This window comes from Zootoca vivipara, chromosome 17 (genome assembly GCF_963506605.1).
Source record: "Zootoca vivipara chromosome 17, rZooViv1.1, whole genome shotgun sequence".
In the NCBI taxonomy this organism is placed as follows: Eukaryota; Metazoa; Chordata; class Lepidosauria; order Squamata; family Lacertidae; genus Zootoca; species Zootoca vivipara.
In genome coordinates this window covers 41,287-66,580 of record NC_083292.1, presented here as the reverse complement: position 1 = coordinate 66,580, position 25,294 = coordinate 41,287, and the positions used below count along the sequence as shown (strand labels likewise).

Here is a 25,294-nt window from a genome sequence, read left to right as displayed (position 1 = left end):
AGGCGGAGAAGTGGCGGCAGATCGCTGAGCAAGCCCAGCTAGAACTGCAACAGCTGTCGCTGCAGGCGCAGGGAGAATTGAAGGCAGCTAAAGAGGAGACTAAGAAGGTCCAGGACGACCGGCTACAACTTGCGGAACAGGTGAGAGAGCTCCAGGAAAAAGAGCAGCATTTAAGGGCGGTGGCGGTAGACCTCCAAAACAAGCTGGATGCAGAGAAAAACAAGGCGGGAGGGGCTCCCCAAGTCCAAGTGCTGCCAGGAAGGAGAGCAGGGACCCTTGTAAGCAAGTTCAATGGAGACCCGAAGGAGTTTCAGGGCTTTGAGACTGAGATCGTGTATGCTCTTGAGCTGCACCAGAATGAGTTCCCCGATGATGAGCACAGAGTAGCGTTTATTGTGGAACATCTCACCGGAGCAGCCAGGGAGTGGCTAAGACCATTAATCGCAACCAAGAATCCTTGCATGAAAAATGTCCAACAATTTCTAGAAGGTTTGAGGACGATGTATTCGTCCGATAGTCATTTGGACCAGACTAAGGAGGAACTGCATAATTTACGCCAAGGAAATATGACAGTTCGCGCATATTGGGCGAAATTCACCATGCTGGTGCACAGACTGGGGTGGGTTTTGGATTCGCCTCCCATGCAAGCTGCGTTTTACTTGGGTTTGAGCGAGGAGGTGAAGGATGAACTCTCGAGAGGTCCAAAGCCCAGTACTATGGATCAGCCAAGCTGTACGCCATGTCAGACCAGGAGCTGGAGGATCTGCGCGCTTTCATCGACAAGAACCTCAAGCGGGGGTTCATAAGGGAAAGCAAGGCAGCAGGGGGCAGCCCGGTCTTCTGGGTGGACAAGAAAGACACGCAACAGCGCCGTCTTGTGGTGGACTTTAGACGGCTGAATTCGGTGACAGAGCCCGTGGCTTTCCCCATGCCCAGAGTGGATGATCTCCTGACAGCGGCACGCAGGGGCAAGATTTTCACCAAGCTGGACCTAAGGGGGGCGTACAACTTGATCAGGATCCGGGAAGGAGATGAATGGAAAACCACGATGTTCACGCCTCTGGGCTCTTTTGAATATCTGGTGATGCCCTTCGGTTTGCAAGGGGGCTCAGCATGCTTCCAGGCCTTCATGCACCACGTCCTGGGGTCCCTCCTCTTCAGGAAATGCTTGGTCTTCCTAGATGACATCCTTATCTACTCGAATGACCCAGTGCAGCATGTGAAAGATGTCAGAGAGGTGTTGCAACGCCTGAAGGAGAACCACCTGTATGTGAAGCTGGAGAAGTGCAAGTTTCACACCAAAGAGGTGGACTTCCTGGGCTACAAGCTGTCAGACAAGGGGCTGGCGATGGACAAGGACAAGGTGCAGGCCATCCTGGACTGGCACAGCCCCAGGACGCGCAAAGATGCCCAACGCCTACTAGGCTTCGCTAACTTCTACAGGAAGTTCATCAAGAACTTCTCTCGCGTTACGGCTCCCATCACGGACTGCCTGAGAGGCAAGCAGAAGTTCAAGTGGACACCAGAGGCGCAAGCAGCGTTCGAAAGCCTCAAGAGAGTGTTCGCCTCAGACCAAAACCTGTTCCATGTGGTGCAGGACGCGCCCCTACGCATTGAGACAGATGCTTCTGAAAAAGCTGTGGGCGCAATTTTGTTGCAACTGGACGCCAACAGGGAGTGGAGACCCTGTGCCTTCTTCTCCAGGAAGCTGACACAGCCTGAACGCAACTACACAGTGTTTGATAGGGAACTTCTTGCGATCTACGCTGCGTTCCAGCACTGGCGACACTTCCTGGTGGGCGCGAAGCACCCCATCCAGGTGTGCACAGACCACAAGAACCTGGAGTTCTGGAGAACTGCCAGGGTGCTCAACCAGCGGCAGATACGGTGGGCAGAGTTCTTCTCGAACTTCAACTTCTCCATCCACTACATCCCGGGGGAGCAGAATGTCAGGGCGGATGCCCTCTCCCGCAAGCCAGAGTACATGGAGGAGGAGGCGCCACCAGCCCCAAGGCACATTTTCCCCCCGTCGGCATGGTCCTGCGGAGCAGCTGTGGTGAGCGAGGCAGAACTCACAGCACTGACGGCAGCGGATGAATTTGCCAACCGCATCTTCAGAGAACTGAGAGGGGGGAGGGAGCAGGCAAAAGACTTTGCAGAACGCAGAGGGCTGCTTTTCTACAAGGGTGCGCTGTACCTACCCACCACCCAGCTTCGACGTACGGTCCTCAAGCAGATGCACGACAACCCTACAGCGGGGCATTTTGGAAGGGACAAAACCGCTCACCTAGTCATGAGACACTTCTGGTGGCCAGGGGTGCGGGAAGATGTTCGAGACTATGTAAGGGGCTGTACCACCTGCCAGCGGGCGAAGGTGGTCAGAGCAGCGCCACCAGGGTTGCTGGAGCCCTTAGCCACACCACACAGGCCGTGGGAAGTGGTGTCCATGGACTTCATCACAGATCTGCCTTCGTCCAGGGGTAAGACTGCAGTGTTGGTGGTGGTGGACCTTATGTCCAAAATGTGTCACTTTATACCGTGTGCCAGGGCAGTCTCGGCAGAAGAGACAGCCAAACTGTTTGTTGATCACATTTTCAGACTGCATGGATTACCTTTAAGGGTTATTTCGGATCGTGGCCGCCAATTTGTTTCCAGGTTCTGGCGGCGGCTCATGAACCTCCTGCAGGTGGAGGTCAGCTTGTCGACGGCTAGACACCCGCAGACCAACGGACAAGCGGAGAGGGTCAACGCCATTCTGCAGCAGTACCTGAGATGCTACGTCAGCCAGCGGCAAACGGACTGGGTGGATCGCTTGCCACTAGCAGAATTTGCCTACAACAATGCAGTGCACGTCTCCACAGGGGTGTCGCCCTTTAAGGCCAATTACGGGCGCGACCTCAGATCTTTCCCAGAGAGGGAGAGGGAGGAGGAGGAGGAGGAGGGCCCACAGGCTGAGGATTGGGCAGAGGAACTGGAGACGGTGCACCAGCAGCTCAGAGAACACTTGGAGAGGGCCAAGGAAGCGTACAAAAAGGGGGCAGATCGCCACAGGCGACAAGGGGAGGTCATCAGGGTGGGGGACAAGGTGTGGTTGTCCTCGGAGGGCCTTCCCACCAGAGGGAGGTGCAAAAAGCTGGCACCCAAAAGGCTGGGCCCCTTCACGGTCACGCAACAGGTAAACCCGGTGGCATACAGGCTGGCACTGCCAGAGGACATGAGGGTGCATCCAGTGTTTCATAGATCGCTGCTGTCGCCGTACAGGGAAAGCAGCAGGCTCCGAGACAGCGAACAAACCCCCGAGGGAGGGGGGGAGAGGGAAGGCAGGGAGCAACTCAATGAGGCCACGGCCATCCTGGATTCAAGGTGGGGGGTGGGGGGACTGGAGTACCTCATGGCATGGGAGGATGCTCCACCGTCCCAGAATGAATGGGTCCCAGCCACTCAGATACAGGAGGAATTCTTGGTGGAAGAATTTCACGCCCTCTTTCCCCACAGACCCAAGCCCTGGCACATGGAAAGGGAGGGGGAGGAGGAGGAGGCACGGGAGAGCAGCTCACCATGGCGCTGGGAAGCGGAGTTTGAGGAACCAGAGGATGAGGTATGGGTGTCACCGAGATCCACCCAGTCAGAGGAAGGAGCAGATTGGCAGAACGTTTTTACCCCCACCAGCTCTGACGCCACGGACTTTTTGGGATTCCCGTCCGCCCAGGCGGAAGGGGGGGGCTCGCAGGACTGGGGGGAGGTATTCACACCAACGGGCTCGGAGAGCACTGAGTTCTTAGGCTTCCAGTCGTCACCGACACATGGGGGGGGCCTGGGGAGGGGTGAAGGAGAGCTTGGGAGGGGGGTGGATGTGAGGGACAGGGGATATCGCGAAGTCCCTCCCCTCCTGAGTTCAAGCCCATCCCCGAGCAAAGGGGAAAGCAGGGAGAGTTCCGATTCCAGTGGGGAAGCAGGAAGTCGTGTCCGAGGCTCAGGCAAGGTAGAGGAGCCAGGGTCCCAGGTGGGACAGGAAGGGGCAAGCAAGGGGGGAAGACCCATCCCTCCAACTCCAGAATTACGCAGGAAGAGGAGGGGCAAGAGGATGGGTCTGCCAAAGCTTTTGTGTTGGAGAAAGACGCGCCAAAAGCCATTAGGAGGTTCTGAAACCGACTGACAACATCGCTCCGTGTAAATAGCAATGACTTGAGCACTGTAAATACGCAGCACCAATAAAAGAATAAAATGCAGAGCTGCGTAGCGTCGTTACTCTGAAGTAGTCCACTCCGGCCACTGTGACAGGGAGCTTTTTGTCTGTGCTGCTCAGAGTGATGAGTCAACCACTGAGGGTGGGCTCCAAGGGTCACTCTGGAGAAGTGCAACAGAAGAACACCAAGGAGTTGTTCCATGTGCTCAAAAGCTAAGCATTTAGAACACAGAAAACGTTTTCACGAGAATGGTGTGAAAGTTCTGTTACATACAATGGAACTTGAAGAAAATGCTATTTAAGTCACTCTGAAAGTTAGATAATGGAGCACTCCAAATGATTTGCCCATGTACATGTCTGGAAAATAGCAGAGCTAGCTGAAAGGCAATGCATTGTTGCAATGCAGCTCTAATTATTATTATGATTGTGTAATTATAAGACTATTGTGTAATTCTAGAAGGGGGCATGGCTATGGCCATCATGAAGGGACTCTGCACTTCTGAGTCTGTCATTACATCACTGGTTGCCACAGGAAAGGGCAGGTCTCCTCTGCCAGGCAATTATCCTAACTGCGCAGAGAGGTCCTTGTTAAGCGATACCACCCCAGACTCAGCCCCGTACCTTTATTGAACAACTGGCAACAGAAGACGATGGTTCGATGGCGATCAGATCAGGACCACTGTGGGTGTAAAGCAGCTGAGACTGGTATCGGTGGCTCAGAGTGTGGATGACGCTCGACTCATTCAGGCTGACTAGGGAGGCCAAGTCTTCAGCGTAGTCAAATTTTGAAGGATTGGTCTGGGGGGGGGGTGAGTGTTATAAGAGCTCAACACAACGCTGCCTGCCAACCATGGTGAAATTGCTGTTCACATGAGTTTGCCCCCACCCCCACCCCAATTTTAGGAGGGAAGAGGATTCTTGTGCTCAGATTCTGCTTGAGGGCTTCTCATTGGGGCATCTGGTTGGCCACTGTGAGAACAGAAAGCTGGTCTAGAAGGGCCAGCAGACTCTTCTGATGCTTTTCTTTCTTTGTGGCTTATAAAGCAGAACTTATAAAGCTCCTCTGCCTGTACTGTCTTCTTTCAGACCAGCTCCCCCTCTCCTACAGCCTGCCTGGGTTTCATTCAAAACAGCTGGCAAGGGTGGGAGGGAGGCAAACAACCTCTGCTCATCATTTGCATGGTGGAATGTGCCCTCAAACTGCCCCCATCACAATGGGCAACAGGATAGCGTCCTCCACCACACACCTCAGGGCACGTTTAGGTGACACCCAGCCAGTACCTCCCCATCACCTTAGCCTGCCTCATAGCAGGGCTAGCCCTGAAAGTCAGGGACTGTGGTGAAAGCAAGGGGACTCCTGAGGAGGAAGCCTCCCCAGTCCATGTGCCTGAAGTAGGCAAGGAAGGTGCCTTAGAACCAGACCAAGTAGGGAGGGTTTGCTGCAGCCATGGGCTTTGCTGGAAGCTTGAGGAAGGGAGAGACACAACAACTCACTCTCTGGACCTTTTCTTCATCCACCTCCATGATGGAGCCATCAGCTTCCACTCGGACTCGGACTGTCCCTGGAGGCAGCTCAGGAGTGCCCTCATCTGGCTTCAGTTCAGTAGCTGCCAAAGGGGGGGGGGAGTAGTGAGAGGGAAATGACTCTTTGTTCTCTCCTCTTTGGCTTGGCCACAGATCAGTGGCAGTCTGAGGGCCTGTCTTGTAGACAGAAATTCCTCAGGTTCAGTTCCCAGAGTCTTCAGGGAGATCCTGAAGACTGATCTGGGAGCCCCAGCATTGGCCAGCCTTCACCAACTCCATCACCTCCAACCAGCACACTGATGCTGGCTCAGGCTGGTGGGTTATAGTTCAATCTATCTAGAAGACAGCAGGTTGCAGAAAGCTGGTGTAGACCCAGATAGACCAGCTGTGTGCAGAAGGTCCTGAGTTCAATCCCCAATGGCATATCCAGGGAGGGCTGGGAGAGGCTCATGCCTGAAACCCTGGAGAGTCACTGCCGGTCAGTGTACAGAATACTGAGCTAAATGGACCAAGAGTCTGACTTGGTAGAAAGCAGCTTCCCATGCTCCTAAGCTCTCCCCTCCTGCCATCCTCAGGTAGGGGATAATCTCACACAACTCTACACATTCTGCACCCAGTGGGACCATTTCTGCAGCCATTCTTTCCTGTTCCTCCTTGGTTACACCTTTTCTGCCACCACTATCACCTTAATTGAAGGAGAAGCCTCTGCTGTAATGCACCCCTATTCACACACATCATCATGTGCACTATTGTGATCTGGAGCACATGCACCACCAACAAAGAGCAGCTTCCCATCTTGACATTCTCACACCCTCTTAGCTGCTAAGTGTAAAGGCTGGAGAAAACCAAGGCCACCTTACCAAGAGTGAATCCATCTTTTTGTAACAGCCAAACTTTCTCTGTTTCATACCAGACATCATGGCACACCTGGGTGAAGGAAGGAAGAGTGAGGAAGGGGAATATTTGCACACAACAGTTGTGGGTCATCTTTGCTTTTCATCCAAATTCATTCACCTGTCAGGGATCTCCCACAGTCAAAGTTATTCCTTCCTGATTTGGTCCAAATGTTCAAAGCAATCTCAGATTTGAGATGGCTGAAGATTTGACATTCAGTGAAAGAATCTTCACTCAATGAGGGAATGAATGAACCAAGGAGAGGAAACAAGTAGGATTTCTACTGCAGAGGTTCCACTTTGAAAACCAGCATAGCTAAGACAGAACTCCAAATTCCAGGGAAGAAAAAATAGCCATGCAAGGAGAATTTAGGAATCTTTGGGGGGGCATTGCCCAGGACACATGCAGAGTGCTCTGCACTAGGTAAAGCCACCAAAGGTGCAGGATGGAGCCCTTCCCCAGCAAGGGATATACAGCTGAAACCCTAGGAAGTGGGCCCATAACACTGAATTCAACATCAACCTCACCTTGTCCGAATCTGTGCTTTCTCCAAGCTCTTCTTTGTTTTCTCCTGCCAACACTTCCTTAGTTTCCTCTGGTTTCTCCTTCATTTCTGCTACTGGAGATTCTTGCTTTCTTTTTCCTCCTTTCCGAGACAGTTCCTCTTCCATTTCTCCCTCTTCCACCTTCAATTGTGCCAATACTTTCCCGGTTTCTACATGCTTCTCTTTGGGTTCTCCTGGCTGTTTCCCACTATCTGTGGCCTTTTCTTTATTTTCTCCAAGCTCTTTTCCCTTCCCTGTGAATTTTGACTTATTTCCCGGCTTGCTCACAGCCTCTTCCTTGGTCCTCATTTTCCAATTCTCCTTCCTTGAGCTTTCGAAGTGTTTGGAACAATATAAATTGCCCTTCTTTACAAGTTCTGTTCCTGACCCAGGAAGATCCTTAGCACTGCCGCTTTTGATTTGCTCTGGAGCTGCAGGAACTTTAGGAGGCTGAGATGTATCCAAGTGGACCTCCTCTCCCGGTGTTGGAACTGCTGGTGCTGATTTTGGAGTGGCTGGTGCTAATTCAGGCACAAGCAGTACTGGTTGCTGGGTGTGGCCCCTCTGGGCAGTTCTCTTGGAAGGCAAAGGCTTCCTTCCTGGAATCTCAGACTCACCTTCCACTCCGTGCTTCTCACCATTCAATCGTCCTTGCAGCAGCTGTCCCTTGTTGGCCATGTCCTCTCCCACTTCCAAAATGTTGGTGTCCCTGATTACAAACTGCTGCACGGGCCCCTCAACCTGCTTTCCTGGAGGCTGGGAAACAAAAACACACTCAAGGACATTAGCCCCAGAGGAGTCCGTCACACCTGTCTCCAAACAAAGTAGAGAGGTGTTTCCTAGAGCGCAGCAGCATCCGTTGAGACATAGTTATCTCAAGGGCCTTTCAAAGGCATTTTGTGTCTGGTAGGGTTTGTTGCCTTTAAATAGGCTATATTAGATTCTTACAATGTATTACAACATCATGCACACATAAAAAGAAAATATCCCACACCAGCCCAGAAGATGGAGATAAGGCCATACATCCAAAATAACATCCAAACTGCATCATAAGTTCCTATCCCAGACAACCATTTGTACAGAAAGCAATATTCAAGTTTATGCCAACCAAAACATTTTATAACCTGAGGGGAGCCATCTACCCTGTTTCTCCGAAAATAAGATGTAGCCATAAAATAAGCCATGGCAGGATTTTTAAGCATTCAAGGAATATAAGCCATATCCCAAAAATAAGCCATACTGATAGACAGTTGAACCTTGTAGGTTAAACTGTACCATACTTAATAAAAAAATAAGACATCCCCTGAAAATAAGCCATAGTGGTTTTTTGTTTGTTTTTTTGAGGAAAAATAAATATAAGACGGTGTCTTATTTTCGGGGAAACACGGTAGTTTCATTATGTTACTGTGTGATCTAATAAAGCTGTACCAAACAGTTACAAAGGAGTCTTTATGCTTCAAATTTTGTGCTAATTTTTCCACAAGTGCTATTTCCATATTTGATTGGACCAGTTTGTCGAAGAAGCACTCTCTGAATTCTTCCAGTATATAATTATTATCAGCCTGGTATTTGGACTCAGCTGGGTCCTCCTGCCACAAAGGAAGTATTTAAGGGTCATTGCACACATTACACAGGGAAGACCTGGATTTGCCAGCCAATGTGGGCACCTAACAGGCCACTGGAGCCAATCACTGTTCGCTGCTGAGAATTCATGTCCATGGTGGGTCCATGTTCCCTCTACATTTTTAGATGCACATCCAAAATTGTGGTGTGTGAAGGGACCTGGAGGCCGTAATACCTACCATCTCCTTTAAGTTTGTGTACATTTTATTTGTGAGTTTCAGTGGAAGGTAAGACACGAATTGCCAGGGGCTAAACCAAGGCATCACTTCTGACCTTCTCAAAGTCTGGCAAAAGCTTCCATATTGTAAAGGGAGGGTTTTTAGGGCATGATCCTGCTTGCCTCTCTCCTTGATAGATGTTTCAACATCAAACCAGTGTAATTGTAGCGATTGGCTACAATTATGATTTTATCACTGTGAGCTGCCCAGAGTATCTATTTGAACTGGGGGTAGGATATACATTTTAGCCATTGACATTAATTCTCCTAAAAATTAATGCAAGGTGATTGATGTGATGTCAGCAGTGTTCTACACAGATATTTCTAAGCTCCTGTAATTATTTCCTCTATTGCGCCAAAATCTAATTCAATAGCAAAACTGAATATATTTCATATTAGGGCGATACCTTTATTAGACAAATGAAAATGTAAAAAAATAGTGTGCAAACTTTGCAGTTCCCCAGAACTCTTCATCATGTTAGATGGCAAAAATGCAAAGCAGGGAGGGAAAGGAAGAGAAAGAAAAGGCTGCTGTTCAAGCATTTTTCTCTCCCCCAGACTTTGATGATGATAATATTAATACTAATATTTCTATACTGCCCTTCACTCAAGGATCACAGGGCAGTTTACAATATAAAAACACAAATTTATACCATAATAACAATCTCACACACACAGTTTAAAAGGCCATAGATTGTTTAATCAGCCAAAGGCCTAGAAAAGGGGAATGTTTTTGCCTGACACCTAAAGATATTTAACAAAGGTGCCAGGGGAGCCGTTTAAGGCTTTATAGGTCAAAAACTAGCACTTTGAATTGGAAACTAATGGTAGCCAATGCAGCGTGGCCAGGGTTGGTGTGAGATGCCAGCCTTTCTTTTCCTTTTCCTTTTTTCTTTCTAGCCTGATGAAGTATTTGGGGGGACTCAAAAGCTTATACACCATTTTGTGACATTTCTGTTGGCTGCATAATAAATATATTGCCCCAGTATCTTTGATTTCCCCCCCCTTAGGTGCCAATACCTTTACTTTACATTTCAGAAAGCAATTGACGTTCTTTATTACTTCTCAAGTGTTCGGTTTGGAATAATTGTCCAAATCTATTCAATTGTTTTCATTTACCATTTATCCATTTACCTTGAGGGGGAAGTGGATTATCATCTAACTAATGCATAAATATGGACAAGCCCAAGGATTCAGCAGGACAGAGATTGCAGCTCAAAGTTTGAATTCTCAATGTTATTTTCTTACTCACATCTTCTTTGGAAATTAATTTCTCTTTTAATTTTGCTTCTTTGGACTCCTTTTCCGTTTCCCGCACAAGTTGCTTGATGAAGCCCCCAGGAATGACCGAGAAAAGCGGGGGTGGCGAGGTGGGTGGGGGGCTGCGGTCTTCTTCCCTAATCTGTTTACACAAGCAAAAATTGAGTTGTTGAACAGCGCTGGCAAAGGCATTCCACTGAACCCTCTACCACAAGGTCCACAGACCACACTAGCCAGTTACACCCATCTGCTGCTTCTCTGTCAGAATTTTGAAAAGGGAAATAAAATCTGCTCTCACTGAAGATTTCCTAACAGGAGCTGCAAGGACAGAAAAGATGCTCAAAGGAAACCAAGCGGTGGCAGCGCAGGGGTGAAATTGGCACATCCAAACCCTGTAAAGCAACTTTGGCAGCAGGTGGGCAATAATTGGGTTCAAGATTACTGAGAGCTGGTGGTGAAAAGGATACTTTTCCATGCTGCACGCATAACCTTTTCTTTTCTCACATGCACACAGGTTGCAAATTTTAAAGCAATGCAAGGACCTGCAAGCCCATTAGACCAGAGGTAATGTGGAATGAATGGGCACATCGCCACTTTCAAATTGCCTTCAATTCTGGGGAAGCAGGGAGGGTTAGAATCAGCCTCCAGGCAAATGCAGGGGTGACTTCTAAGCAGAGAAGCCCAGAAGAAGAAACCAAAAGCAGCAGAATTCTATATGCAAACCAAAGTCCTAAAATTAAATTAAATTGTGCTGGTGATAAGCTATTTAGTATTGGGCGTGGGTTAGCCACATCAACAGGGAACCGGGAAACATTTGCAGTGCTTTCATTGGGTTTGTAAAGGCCTGGATTTCAAGGAGAGGGCAAAGCTCCTCCCTCAGACCATAGGCTCAAATCTCTCTGCATGCAGAAGGGGAATGGCACTTTCCTTTTGTTCCCAGAGAGCCAGACGTGATGAGATGGCCATGCTGATGTAGTGAGGGTGGCTCAGAGGTTATGGTGCTTCAAAAGATGAGACACAAGGAATGACGCTTTATGGAGATGAGGACACCGGCCTGCCTCAGGACCAGAAACACACACAGTGCAAGGAAGGAAAAGAGAAGAAGAGACAGGAATAAAAAGAGAGAGAAAGACTTTTCAGACATCTGCAAACACAACCACTTCATTCACTCTACAGGGTTGGTGTTGTTTTCTTGGGTGAGGCGAAAGACTCTGGGTAGAACCTGAATTGTTCAGTTTTTACATCCTACCCCAGCTCATAGTACAATGTGAGTCACAATACAGCACAGACTAAAATATAAAACCAAACAAAATAATACTATGCAGTCATTATAAAAACAGCATGTCTCGGGACTTATCCACACTTACTTTTCATTTCCTTTTTCCTGGCATAATTCTTTTTGTTTTTTTGCTCCAGAGCTTTCCCCACAAAGCCCCACTCTTTAAAGCTCAATCAGAACGAACGGCCTGGGCAAATAAATATGTTTTCACTGAAAAAAATTAAACACTTTTACATTTCTATGTAAGCTATGCAGTTTGCACCCCAAGAGGGAAGGGGAAAAAGCCAAGCAGGCAACCCAACCTCTTCTTTGTCTTCACTTCACCACTGCCACAAAGTTGATCTCTCTGTTTTCAATGCAAAACCTCTAATTATACTCATTAGCTTTGACCAGTAAGAGAACACACGCACAAGACAAAAACTAGCAGTCTCCTCTCTTATTCTTACGTAAGACTGGTAATTTTTTAATGCAGCTCAGCTGAGACATTCATCCTACGAGGAAATGAAGAACCTGGATAATCATGGAAAGCAGCAGCTGGTGAAGGCTGTGATTTGGAACGGAACCAGGAGCCTAAAGATATTTATTTAGTTAATAAAGTTATACGCCAGGGCAAAACAGCCTCCTCTTGCAAGGCAGCCAACGCTGTCCTGAGCTATCCTGTCCCCACCCATTTGCAGACACAATGGAATGTTGATATAAATTCACTGAACACTGGAATACCAAAACTCAATATGAAATCATTGAGAAAAACAGTAAAAACCTAGTTTGCATTATACTTGAACACAGGAAATTCTAAGCTCTGAACAGGTAAGATGCATTGCCTTTATTATGTTATCATTTCTATTTTATTATTATAGTGAAGACTGGCAAGATAATGTGTGTCAAACATTATAATGAAAAAATGTTTCATTTGCTATAAATACAAATAAATATCGTATTTTTCCATGTATAAGAAAATGTTTTTTTATTATAGAAAAATCTAAAAAAATCTTATACACGGATAGTGCAGAGGGGGTACGGGCGGCTGGTGTTAGTGGTGATTGGTGGCTGCGGCAAGGCCTGCTGGCGATTGGCTGTTGCAGCAGTGATTGGGTGGGCGATTGGTGGCTGCGGAAAAATACAGTACCTTGTTTTTGAAAAGAGGACACTGACAGCGCTCTCCTTTCTTACCCATTCCCAGCTTCCAGACCCAAAAGCAAGACAGGCAAATTATGACTATAGGGAGATGGGTAAAGAGTCCCTCCCACTGGGGTTCTAGTCTGGATCAGGGACCTCACACTGGCAACATGTACTTTTAAAAAACAGAATTTCATGGATGAAAGTAAAGAACTCAGTAATGAACCTTATCAGTTCCTTGGCAAGTTCACAGACTTCTTTCATTCTTCCGTCCAACTGAAGATAAATAAGCAATTATACTTCCAATTAAATTAAATTCCAAGTCCTCTTAGTGTTATTCAGTTCACTCCGTAAATACAGTGGTGCCTCGCAAGATGAATTTAATTCATTCCATGAGTCAATTCGTCTTGTGAATCACGGTTTCCCATAGGGATGCATTGAAAATTCTTTTTTTGCCCATAGGAATGCATTAATTAAATTTCAATGCATTCCTATGGGAAACAGCGATTCGCAAGACAAATTTTTCGCAAAATGAATTTGTCTTGCGAGTCATCATCAGATCGCAAGACGCATTCATCTTGCGAAAAAATGTTCTTGCAGGGCATTCGTCTTGCGAGGTACCACTGTAATAAAGGATGGGGAAGAGTCAGCTCTAAGTTTCCATTGTAAACCTTTTGTAAAATAGAGCTTCCCTCCCTTTTTCCTTTTTTTTTACACACACAAAATGATCAAGGGGATGGGGCAACTCTCATATGAGGTAAGTTTGCAGTGTTTGGGACTTTTTAATTTAGAGAAAAGGCAATTAAGCTTATAAAATTATTGTGAGGGTGATTAGGGAGGCAGGAGAGGGTATATTATTTAATGATATCCTTCTTACTTGTGCTAGCAAGTTCCATATTCTAGCAGAGTTCCATACATCCCCCTTTTTAAATTACGCAGTGATCAGCTTGTGGTTGACTCATCTGAGTCTTACTATTAAAGATTCCTTCCTGATAAAATCCCTTCTAATCCCTCTTAAAAAGAATAAACACAAGAATCTGATTAATGTTAATATAAAAGTAGTTTAATAATTTTTTTCTCCCCCTTTTCCTTTTTTAGGGGGAAACAATTATACATTTTTGTTATTTAAACTATAAATATCGCGAAATTATGGTTTTTTTCTCGAAGTGACACACCACCCAAGTTATGCTCGGTTTTTTGGCGAATTTTGACACACCAAGCTCAAAAGGTTGCCCATCACTGGACTAGTGAAAAGTCTGGAGGCCTAGAAATCTATGCAGACACCAGTTTTGGCAGTGATACAACAGACGCAAGAGTACATTGGGTGTCTGTTAATTATACAATCAAGGTTTGTTTGATTGGTCTTGCAAGAAGCAAGCAACAGTGAGCATGAGTTCATGTGAAGCCAAACTCAGCGCTTTAACTCTTTCACTCATTAATATAGGGTGTGAGAGTGAAAGTTTTTTGTCCAATTCAGGTTTACCAGGACAACAAAGCCTGCATAGAGTTAATCCGCTCAGAAGGGTGCAAACAGAGAACAAAGCATTTGCAAAGTAAATTGCACCGGGCCAGAGAGTGTATTAAAAATGGAGTTGTGAAAGTTTCATATATGCCAGGAAAGGAAATCTCAGCAGATGTTTTGACCAAAGCTGTTAATAAGGAACAACTTGGTGTATATGTAAAGAAGTTACAATTGTGTTAGATTTTCATAAAGGTCGGACTGAAAAGGGGGAGGTTGTTAGTATTTTCACCCCCCCCTTTTCTGTCAATCTCCTGACTCAGTGGAGAGAGAAGGGGGAGGAGTCTTCCTTGGTAACTGTTATTCCTAACTGTCAATTCTGGAGAGTGTGTTCTGAAGTAAAGATGTGTTCTTACTTATGTTAGATGACTGAAACTCACACAGTCTCTATATTATAGTTATATATGTTTAGTTTGTTAAAATAAAAGAAGAATTACTTCAAAACCTCTTGTGAGGGACAAGGGATATCGGGAGGTCCCTCCCATCTTGAGATCCAGCCCATCTCCGAGCGCTGGGGAAAGCAGGGAGAGTTCCGACTCAAGTGGAGAAGCAGGAAGTGGTGTCTGAGGCTCAGGCAAAGTAGCAGAGCCACTGCCCAAGGTGGGACAGGAAGGGGGGAGCAAGGGGGGAAGGCCAATCCCACCGACTCCGGAATTGCGCAAGAAACGTCGTGGGAAGAGGCTGCGTCTCCCCAAGCTTTTATGCTGGAGGAGAACGCGCCAACCTCCATTCGGAGGTACTGAAGAAGACGGATAAGATGTGTCAATCTCTGTAAATAGCACTGCCTTTAGCACTGTAAATACACAGCACCAATAAAAGAATAAAATGCAGAGCTGTGTGGAGTCGTTACTCTGAAGTAGCCCACCCAGGCCACTGTGACACCTCTGAAGCTGAACTTCATCTGTTTATTGGTGCTCACAGCTAGAAGTTGTGAGTCCGGATATATGGTTTAAATCCATTGTAGCAGGGGCCCAAAGGGCCCCAATTAAGGTGATAATGTAAATCCCTATTAATCCTAGAATATGCTTATAATAGTTGTGAGGGACAGGGGATATCGCGAAGTCCCTCCCCTCCTGAGTTCAAGCCCGTCCCCGAGCAAAGGGGAAAGCAGGGAGAGTTCCGATTCCAGTGGGGAAGCAGGAAGTCGTGTCCGAGGCTCAGGCAAGGTAGAGGAGCCAGGGTCCCAGGTGGGACAGGAAGGGGCAAGCAAGGGGGGAAGACCCATCCCTCCAACTCCAGAATTACGCAGGAAGAGGAGGGGCAAGAGGATGGGTCTGCCAAAGCTTTTGTGTTGGAGAAAGACGCGCCAAAAGCCATTAGGAGGAACTGAAACCGACTGACAACATCGCTCCGTGTAAATAGCAATGACTTGAGCACTGTAAATACGCAGCACCAATAAAAGAATAAAATGCAGAGCGGCGTAGCGTCGTTACTCTGAAGTAGTCCACTCCGGCCACTGTGACAGCAACCTCCTAATCATTTTTGGGCTACTTCGGAGTTGCCGGGATGAGCGTGTCCGAGGCGGAGAAGTGGCGGCAGATCGCTGAGCAAGCCCAGCTAGAACTGCAACAGCTGTCGCTGCAGGCGCAGGGAGAATTGAAGGCAGCTAAAGAGGAGACTAAGAAGGTCCAGGACGACCGGCTACAACTTGCGGAACAGGTGAGAGAGCTCCAGGAAAAAGAGCAGCATTTAAGGGCGGTGGCGGTAGACCTCCAAAACAAGCTGGATGCAGAGAAAAACAAGGCGGGAGGGGCTCCCCAAGTCCAAGTGCTGCCAGGAAGGAGAGCAGGGACCCTTGTAAGCAAGTTCAATGGAGACCCGAAGGAGTTTCAGGGCTTTGAGACTGAGATCGTGTATGCTCTTGAGCTGCACCAGAATGAGTTCCCCGATGATGAGCACAGAGTAGCGTTTATTGTGGAACATCTCACCGGAGCAGCCAGGGAGTGGCTAAGACCATTAATCGCAACCAAGAATCCTTGCATGAAAAATGTCCAACAATTTCTAGAAGGTTTGAGGACGATGTATTCGTCCGATAGTCATTTGGACCAGACTAAGGAGGAACTGCATAATTTACGCCAAGGAAATATGACAGTTCGCGCATATTGGGCGAAATTCACCATGCTGGTGCACAGACTGGGGTGGGTTTTGGATTCGCCTCCCATGCAAGCTGCGTTTTACTTGGGTTTGAGCGAGGAGGTGAAGGATGAACTCTCGAGAGGTCCAAAGCCCAGTACTATGGATCAGCTGAGCAAAGCAGCTCTGGCGGTGGGGGTGAGGCAGGAATCCCGGTGGAACGACAAGCAAGCGACGCGCGCAAAGCGGGCTTGGTTCCCACGGTCGCAGGAGAAGCCACTCCCTCAACAACCCTTTCAGGCCACGCCTGGAGCCAGCCAGGACCAGGAGCCCATGCAGATTGATAGCGCGCGCGCGCGGGCTTTTCAAACCCCAGCGGCGCCAAGACGCAAGGAGGGAAGGGGCGGGAATTGCTTTCTCTGCAACTCACCCCAGCATCTCGTCAGAGACTGCCCACATCGCAGGGAGTGGCAAGGAAAGGCGGGAACGGTGGTGCCCTCCCCCACTGACGCAGCACCACAGCAGGGAAACGGGAAAGCCTGGCTGCAGGAGACAAGGGGCAGCAGCCAGGCACAGTCAGCAGACAACAGCCCCAGCCCGCCCACCCGCACAGAGAGGTGCAGAGCCAGCCCACCCCTCCCAGAGCAGGAGTGGTTCTAGAAGTGACGCTAACGCTCCCAAATGGCTATCCCCTGACGGTCCTCGCCTTAATTGACAGTGGGGCGTCCGCCAACTTCTTCTCGAGAAGCTTTGCAGAAGAGCACCAAATCCAGCTTTTGCAGTTGGATTTTCCTCTGCACGTAGCAACCATTGACGGCAGGGAGCTGCTGGGAGGGGCCATCACACATCAAACCCCCCCCATGAGAATGACGGTGGGAAGGCACTCAGAGACACTGGCGTTCAACGTCACCACCATCTCAGACCCCCCCATCGTCTTGGGCATGAGCTGGCTGGCGCGCCACGACCCCTCCATCAGTTGGCACCAGAGGTGCATCACATTTGGGTCAGACTTTTGTCTGGAACATTGCATGCAGCACCAACCAGGGGAGGGGCCTCCGATAGCCACGGTGGCCACCATGCATATCAAAGGGGGTGAGGCAATACCCAAGCAGTACTGGGACCTGCAGGAGGTCTTCAGCGAAGCGGAGTCCGACCACCTACCCCCGCACAGGCCTTTTGACTGCCAGATCAACCTGGTGCCAGGGGCGACGATACCCCCAGCCAAGCTGTACGCCATGTCAGACCAGGAGCTGGAGGATCTGCGCGCTTTCATCGACAAGAACCTCAAGCGGGGGTTCATAAGGGAAAGCAAGGCAGCAGGGGGCAGCCCGGTCTTCTGGGTGGACAAGAAAGACACGCAACAGCGCCGTCTTGTGGTGGACTTTAGACGGCTGAATTCGGTGACAGAGCCCGTGGCTTTCCCCATGCCCAGAGTGGATGATCTCCTGACAGCGGCACGCAGGGGCAAGATTTTCACCAAGCTGGACCTAAGGGGGGCGTACAACTTGATCAGGATCCGGGAAGGAGATGAATGGAAAACCACGATGTTCACGCCTCTGGGCTCTTTTGAATATCTGGTGATGCCCTTCGGTTTGCAAGGGGGCTCAGCATGCTTCCAGGCCTTCATGCACCACGTCCTGGGGTCCCTCCTCTTCAGGAAATGCTTGGTCTTCCTAGATGACATCCTTATCTACTCGAATGACCCAGTGCAGCATGTGAAAGATGTCAGAGAGGTGTTGCAACGCCTGAAGGAGAACCACCTGTATGTGAAGCTGGAGAAGTGCAAGTTTCACACCAAAGAGGTGGACTTCCTGGGCTACAAGCTGTCAGACAAGGGGCTGGCGATGGACAAGGACAAGGTGCAGGCCATCCTGGACTGGCACAGCCCCAGGACGCGCAAAGATGCCCAACGCCTACTAGGCTTCGCTAACTTCTACAGGAAGTTCATCAAGAACTTCTCTCGCGTTACGGCTCCCATCACGGACTGCCTGAGAGGCAAGCAGAAGTTCAAGTGGACACCAGAGGCGCAAGCAGCGTTCGAAAGCCTCAAGAGAGTGTTCGCCTCAGACCAAAACCTGTTCCATGTGGTGCAGGACGCGCCCCTACGCATTGAGACAGATGCTTCTGAAAAAGCTGTGGGCGCAATTTTGTTGCAACTGGACGCCAACAGGGAGTGGAGACCCTGTGCCTTCTTCTCCAGGAAGCTGACACAGCCTGAACGCAACTACACAGTGTTTGATAGGGAACTTCTTGCGATCTACGCTGCGTTCCAGCACTGGCGACACTTCCTGGTGGGCGCGAAGCACCCCATCCAGGTGTGCACAGACCACAAGAACCTGGAGTTCTGGAGAACTGCCAGGGTGCTCAACCAGCGGCAGATACGGTGGGCAGAGTTCTTCTCGAACTTCAACTTCTCCATCCACTACATCCCGGGGGAGCAGAATGTCAGGGCGGATGCCCTCTCCCGCAAGCCAGAGTACATGGAGGAGGAGGCGCCACCAGCCCCAAGGCACATTTTCCCCCCGTCGGCATGGTCCTGCGGAGCAGCTGTGGTGAGCGAGGCAGAACTCACAGCACTGACGGCAGCGGATGAATTTGCCAACCGCATCTTCAGAGAACTGAGAGGGGGGAGGGAGCAGGCAAAAGACTTTGCAGAACGCAGAGGGCTGCTTTTCTACAAGGGTGCGCTGTACCTACCCACCACCCAGCTTCGACGTACGGTCCTCAAGCAGATGCACGACAACCCTACAGCGGGGCATTTTGGAAGGGACAAAACCGCTCACCTAGTCATGAGACACTTCTGGTGGCCAGGGGTGCGGGAAGATGTTCGAGACTATGTAAGGGGCTGTACCACCTGCCAGCGGGCGAAGGTGGTCAGAGCAGCGCCACCAGGGTTGCTGGAGCCCTTAGCCACACCACACAGGCCGTGGGAAGTGGTGTCCATGGACTTCATCACAGATCTGCCTTCGTCCAGGGGTAAGACTGCAGTGTTGGTGGTGGTGGACCTTATGTCCAAAATGTGTCACTTTATACCGTGTGCCAGGGCAGTCTCGGCAGAAGAGACAGCCAAACTGTTTGTTGATCACATTTTCAGACTGCATGGATTACCTTTAAGGGTTATTTCGGATCGTGGCCGCCAATTTGTTTCCAGGTTCTGGCGGCGGCTCATGAACCTCCTGCAGGTGGAGGTCAGCTTGTCGACGGCTAGACACCCGCAGACCAACGGACAAGCGGAGAGGGTCAACGCCATTCTGCAGCAGTACCTGAGATGCTACGTCAGCCAGCGGCAAACGGACTGGGTGGATCGCTTGCCACTAGCAGAATTTGCCTACAACAATGCAGTGCACGTCTCCACAGGGGTGTCGCCCTTTAAGGCCAATTACGGGCGCGACCTCAGATCTTTCCCAGAGAGGGAGAGGGAGGAGGAGGAGGAGGAGGGCCCACAGGCTGAGGATTGGGCAGAGGAACTGGAGACGGTGCACCAGCAGCTCAGAGAACACTTGGAGAGGGCCAAGGAAGCGTACAAAAAGGGGGCAGATCGCCACAGGCGACAAGGGGAGGTCATCAGGGTGGGGGACAAGGTGTGGTTGTCCTCGGAGGGCCTTCCCACCAGAGGGAGGTGCAAAAAGCTGGCACCCAAGAGGCTGGGCCCCTTCACGGTCACGCAACAGGTAAACCCGGTGGCATACAGGCTGGCACTGCCAGAGGACATGAGGGTGCATCCAGTGTTTCATAGATCGCTGCTGTCGCCGTACAGGGAAAGCAGCAGGCTCCGAGACAGCGAACAAACCCCCGAGGGAGGGGGGGAGAGGGAAGGCAGGGAGCAACTCAATGAGGCCACGGCCATCCTGGATTCAAGGTGGGGGGTGGGGGGACTGGAGTACCTCATGGCATGGGAGGATGCTCCACCGTCCCAGAATGAATGGGTCCCAGCCACTCAGATACAGGAGGAATTCTTGGTGGAAGAATTTCACGCCCTCTTTCCCCACAGACCCAAGCCCTGGCACATGGAAAGGGAGGGGGAGGAGGAGGAGGCACGGGAGAGCAGCTCACCATGGCGCTGGGAAGCGGAGTTTGAGGAACCAGAGGATGAGGTATGGGTGTCACCGAGATCCACCCAGTCAGAGGAAGGAGCAGATTGGCAGAACGTTTTTACCCCCACCAGCTCTGACGCCACGGACTTTTTGGGATTCCCGTCCGCCCAGGCGGAAGGGGGGGGCTCGCAGGACTGGGGGGAGGTATTCACACCAACGGGCTCGGAGAGCACTGAGTTCTTAGGCTTCCAGTCGTCACCGACACATGGGGGGGGCCTGGGGAGGGGTGAAGGAGAGCTTGGGAGGGGGGTGGATGTGAGGGACAGGGGATATCGCGAAGTCCCTCCCCTCCTGAGTTCAAGCCCGTCCCCGAGCAAAGGGGAAAGCAGGGAGAGTTCCGATTCCAGTGGGGAAGCAGGAAGTCGTGTCCGAGGCTCAGGCAAGGTAGAGGAGCCAGGGTCCCAGGTGGGACAGGAAGGGGCAAGCAAGGGGGGAAGACCCATCCCTCCAACTCCAGAATTACGCAGGAAGAGGAGGGGCAAGAGGATGGGTCTGCCAAAGCTTTTGTGTTGGAGAAAGACGCGCCAAAAGCCATTAGGAGGAACTGAAACCGACTGACAACATCGCTCCGTGTAAATAGCAATGACTTGAGCACTGTAAATACGCAGCACCAATAAAAGAATAAAATGCAGAGCGGCGTAGCGTCGTTACTCTGAAGTAGTCCACTCCGGCCACTGTGACAATAGTGAATTATGGGAACTTGTTGCTTTAAGAAACAGATGATCTAGCAAGATGCCGTTCTTTTACCAGAACAGAAGGTCAGCTAACACACAAATCACAAAGAAATAATTCATAAGCTAGAACACAAATTGTTACATACGTAACACAGGTTCCCAACATGCATATTATCTCATAATGTAACATCTTATTGAGAATCAAAGGCCTAGCTAGCAATCCTTGGCCTAGTTAGCAATGCTTATTGCACATGCGTATTAGATTAGGTAATTAAATATAAAATGAGACAATGATGAATATTAAAATATTAAATGATGTAATGCTTTATGTGATTGGTTAAATCAAAATCCTTTGTCTGAAATGTTATAAATTCCTGCCCGACCTTTGGGCGGGTTTGCAGTTTTGCGAAAAGATTCGACTGTAACCTTATTGCTTTGCAATAAACAAAATGGACTCCTAACTCCTCTTGTCTCTGAGTTTTATGGGCTAACTCAGAAGATAAGCCATTTTTGGCTTATGTCACAGTGGCCGGAGTGGGCTACTTCAGAGTAACAACTCTACACAGCTCTGCATTTTATCTTTTTATTGGTGCTGCGTATTTACAGTGCTAAAGGCAGTGCTATTTACAGAGACACATCTTATCCGCTTGAATCAGAACCTCCGAATGGCGTTTGGCGCGTTTTTCTCCAACATAACAACTTGGGGAGACCCATCCTCTTCCCCCTACGTTTTCGGCGCAATTCCGGAGTTGGGGGGACAGGTCTGCCCCCCTTGCTTCCCCCTTCCTGTCTCACCTGGGACGCTGGCTCCGCTACCCTGTCTGAGCCTCGGACCCCACTTCCTGCTTCCCCACTTGAGACGGAGCTCTCCCTGCTTTCCCCTGCGCTCGGGGATGGGCTGGAACTCAGGAGGGGAGGGACTTCGCGATATCCCCTGTCCCTCACATCCACCCCCCTCCCAGGCCCCCCTTCTCCCCTCCCGAGGGGCTCCAAGGGCGTCGGTGACGACTGAAAGCCTAAAAACTCTGTGCTGTCCGAGCCTGTTGGTGTGAACACCTCTCCCCAATCCCTCGAGCTCCCTCCTTCCGCCTGAGAAGACTGAAAGCCCAAGAAGTCCGTGGCGTCAGAGCTGGTGGGGGTAAAAATACGCTGCCAGTCTGCCTCTTCCTCTGACCGGGTGGACCTCGGAGACGCCCATACCTCTTCCTCCGGGTCCTCAAACTCCGCTTCCCATCCCCATGGTGAACTGCTCTCTGCGACCTCCTCCCCCTCCCCTTTCCCCTCCCTTTCCATGTGCCAGGGCTTGGGTCTGTGTGGGAAGAGGGCGTGGAATTCTTCCACCAAGAATTCCTCCTGTATCTGAGTGGCTGGTACCCATTCATTCTGGGACGGCGGGGCATCCTCCCACGCCATGAGGTACTCCAGGCCCCCCACCCCTCTCCGTGAATCAAGGATGGCCGTGGCCTCATTGAGTTGCTCCCTGCCTCCCCTCTCCCCCCTCCCTCGGGGGTCTGTTCGCTGTCTCGGAGCCTGCTGCCTTCCCTATACGGCGACAGCAGCGATCTATGAAATACTGGATGCACCCTCATGTCCTCTGGCAGTGCCAGCCTGAAGGCAACCGGGTTGACCTGTTGCGTGACCGTGAAGGGGCCCAGCCATCTGGGCGCCAGCTTTTTGCACCGCCCTCTGGTGGGAAGGCCCTCCGAGGACAACCAAACCTTGTCCCCCACCCTGATGACCTCCCCTTGTCGCCTGTGGCGATCTGCCCCCTTCTTGTACGCTGCCTTGGCCCTCTCCAAGTGTTCTCTGAGCTGCTGGTGCACCGTCTCCAGTTCCTCTGCCCAATCCTCTGCCTGTGGGCCCTCTTCCTCCTCCTCCCCCTCCCTCTCTGGGAAAGATCTGAGGTCGCGCCCGTAGTTGGCCTTAAAGGGCGACACCCCTGTGGAGACGTGCACCGCATTGTTGTAGGCAAATTCTGCCAGTGGCAGGCGATCCACCCAGTCCGTTTGCCTCTGGCTGACGTAGCATCTCAGGTACTGCTGCAGAATGGCGTTGACCCTCTAAGCCTGTCTATTGGTCTGCGGGTGCCGAGCCGTCGACAAGCTGACCTCCACCTGCAGGAGGTTCATGAGCCGCCGCCAGAACCTGGAAACAAATTGGCGGCCTCGATCCGAAATAACTCTTAAAGGTAATCCATGCAGTCTGAATACGTGGTCAACAAACAGTTTGGCTGTCTATTCTGCAGAGACTGCCCTGGCACACGGTATAAAATGGCACATTTTGGACATAAGGTCCACCACCACCAACACTGCGGTCTTGCCCCTGGACGAAGGCAGGTCTGTGATGAAGTCCATGGACACTACTTCCCATGGCCTGTGCGGTGTGGCTAATGGCTCCAGCAACCCTGCTGGTGCTGCTCTGACAACCTTTGCTCGCTGGCAGGTGTCACAGCCCCTTACATAGTCCCGAACATCCTCCCGCACCCTTGCCACCAGAAGTGTCTCATGACTAAGTGAGTGGTTTTGTCCCTTCCAAAATGACCCGCCGTTGGGTTGTCGTGCATCTGCTTGAGGACCTTACCTCTGAGCTGGTTGGTTGGCAGGTACAGGGCTCCCTTGTAAAAAAGCAGCCCCCTGCGTTCTGCAAAGTCTTTTGCTTGCTCCCTCCCCCCTCGCAGCTCTCTGAAAATGCGGTTGGCAAACTCATCTGCTGCCGTCAGTGCTGTGAGTTCTGCCTCGCTCACCCCTGCTGCTCCGCAGGACCATGCCGACGGGGGAAACACGTGTCGGGGTGCTGGTGGCAACTCCTCCTCCAATTACTCTGGCTTGCGGGAGAGGGCATCCGCCCTGACATTTTGCTCCCCCGGTATGTAGTGGATGGAGAAGTTGAAATGCGAGAAGAACTCTGCCCACCGTATCTGCCGCTGGTTGAGCACCCTGGCTGTCCTCCAGAACTCCAGGTTCTTGTGGTCCGTGCACACCTGAATGGGGTGCTTGGCGCCCACCAGGAAGTGTCTCCAGTGTTTAAACGCAGAATGGATCGCCAGAAGCTCCTTATCAAACACCGTGTAGTTGCGCTCTGGCTGGGTCAGTTTTCTGGAGAAGAAGGCACAGGGTCTCCACTCTCTGTTGGCATCCAGTTGCAGCAGGATCGCTCCCACAGCTCTGTCTGAAGCGTCGGTCTCAACGCGTAGGGGCGCATCCTGCACCACGTGGAACAGGTTCTGGTCTGAGGCGAACACCCTCTTGAGGCTTTCGAACGCTGCTTGCGCCTCCGGTGTCCATCTGAACTTCTGCTTGCCTCTCAGGCAGTCAGTGATGGGAGCCGTTACCCACGAGAAGTTCTTGATGAACTTCCTGTAGAAGTTGGCGAAGCCTAGTAGGCGTTGGGCATCTTTGTGCGTCCTGGGGCTGTGCCAGTCCAGGATGGCCTGCACCTTGTCCTTGTCCATCGCTAGCCCCTTGTCTGACAGCTTGTAGCCCAGGAAGTCCACCTCCTTGGTGTGAAACTTGCACTTTTCCAGCTTCACATACAGGTGGTGCTCCTTCAGGCGCTGCAACACCTCCCTGACATCCTTCACATGCTGCTCAGGGTCAGTGGAGTAAATAAGGATGTCATCCAGGAAGACCAAGCAGTTCTTGAAGAGGAGGGACCCCAGTACGTGGTGCATGAAGGCCTGGAAGCATGCTGAGCCCCCTTGCAAACCGAAGGGCATCACCAGATATTCAAAAGAGCCCAGAGGCGTGAACATCGTGGTCTTCCACTCATCGCCTTCCCGGATCCTGATCAAGTTGTACGCTCCCCTCAGGTCGAGCTTGGTGAAGATCTTGCCCCTGCGTGCCGCTGTCAGCAGATCGTCCACTCTGGGCATTTGGAAAGCCACCGGTTCCGTCATGTTGTTCAGCCGTCTGAAATCCACCACCAGGCGGCGCTGTTGTGTGTCTTGTCCACCCAGAAGACCGGGCTGCCCCCTGCTGCCGTGCTTTCTCTGATGAACCCCCTCTTGAGGTTCTTGTCGATAAACGCACGCAGATCCTCCAGTTCCTGGTCTGACATGGAGTACAGCTTGGCTGGGGGTAGCGTTGCCCCTGGCACCAGGTTGATCTGACAGTCAAAGGACCTGTGCGGGGGTAGGTGGTCGGATTCCGCTTCGCTGAAGACTTCCTGCAGGTCCCAGTACGGCTTGGGTATTGCCTCACCCCCCTTGACGTGCATGGTGGCCACCGTGGCTATGGGAGGCCCCTCCCCTGGTTGGTGCTGCATGCAATGTTCCAGACAAAAGTCTGATCC

General features: G+C 50.8%; 1 protein-coding gene across 1 annotated transcript in view; it reads right to left on the bottom strand.

The window, feature by feature from the left end:
- MYO18B (myosin XVIIIB) overlaps positions 1 to 25,294 on the bottom strand; it is a 248,228-nt gene that overhangs the window by 203,433 nt on the left and 19,501 nt on the right. The window contains exons 2-7 of the mRNA XM_060269663.1: positions 11,179 to 11,303; positions 10,242 to 10,393; positions 7,132 to 7,905; positions 6,571 to 6,637; positions 5,681 to 5,793; positions 4,808 to 4,984 (exon numbers count right to left, since the gene is read on the bottom strand). Of these exons, the coding sequence (XP_060125646.1) occupies positions 4,808 to 4,984; positions 5,681 to 5,793; positions 6,571 to 6,637; positions 7,132 to 7,905; positions 10,242 to 10,393; positions 11,179 to 11,215 (1,320 nt within the window). The 5' untranslated portion in view covers positions 11,216 to 11,303. The remainder of the gene's footprint in view (positions 1 to 4,807; positions 4,985 to 5,680; positions 5,794 to 6,570; positions 6,638 to 7,131; positions 7,906 to 10,241; positions 10,394 to 11,178; positions 11,304 to 25,294) is intronic.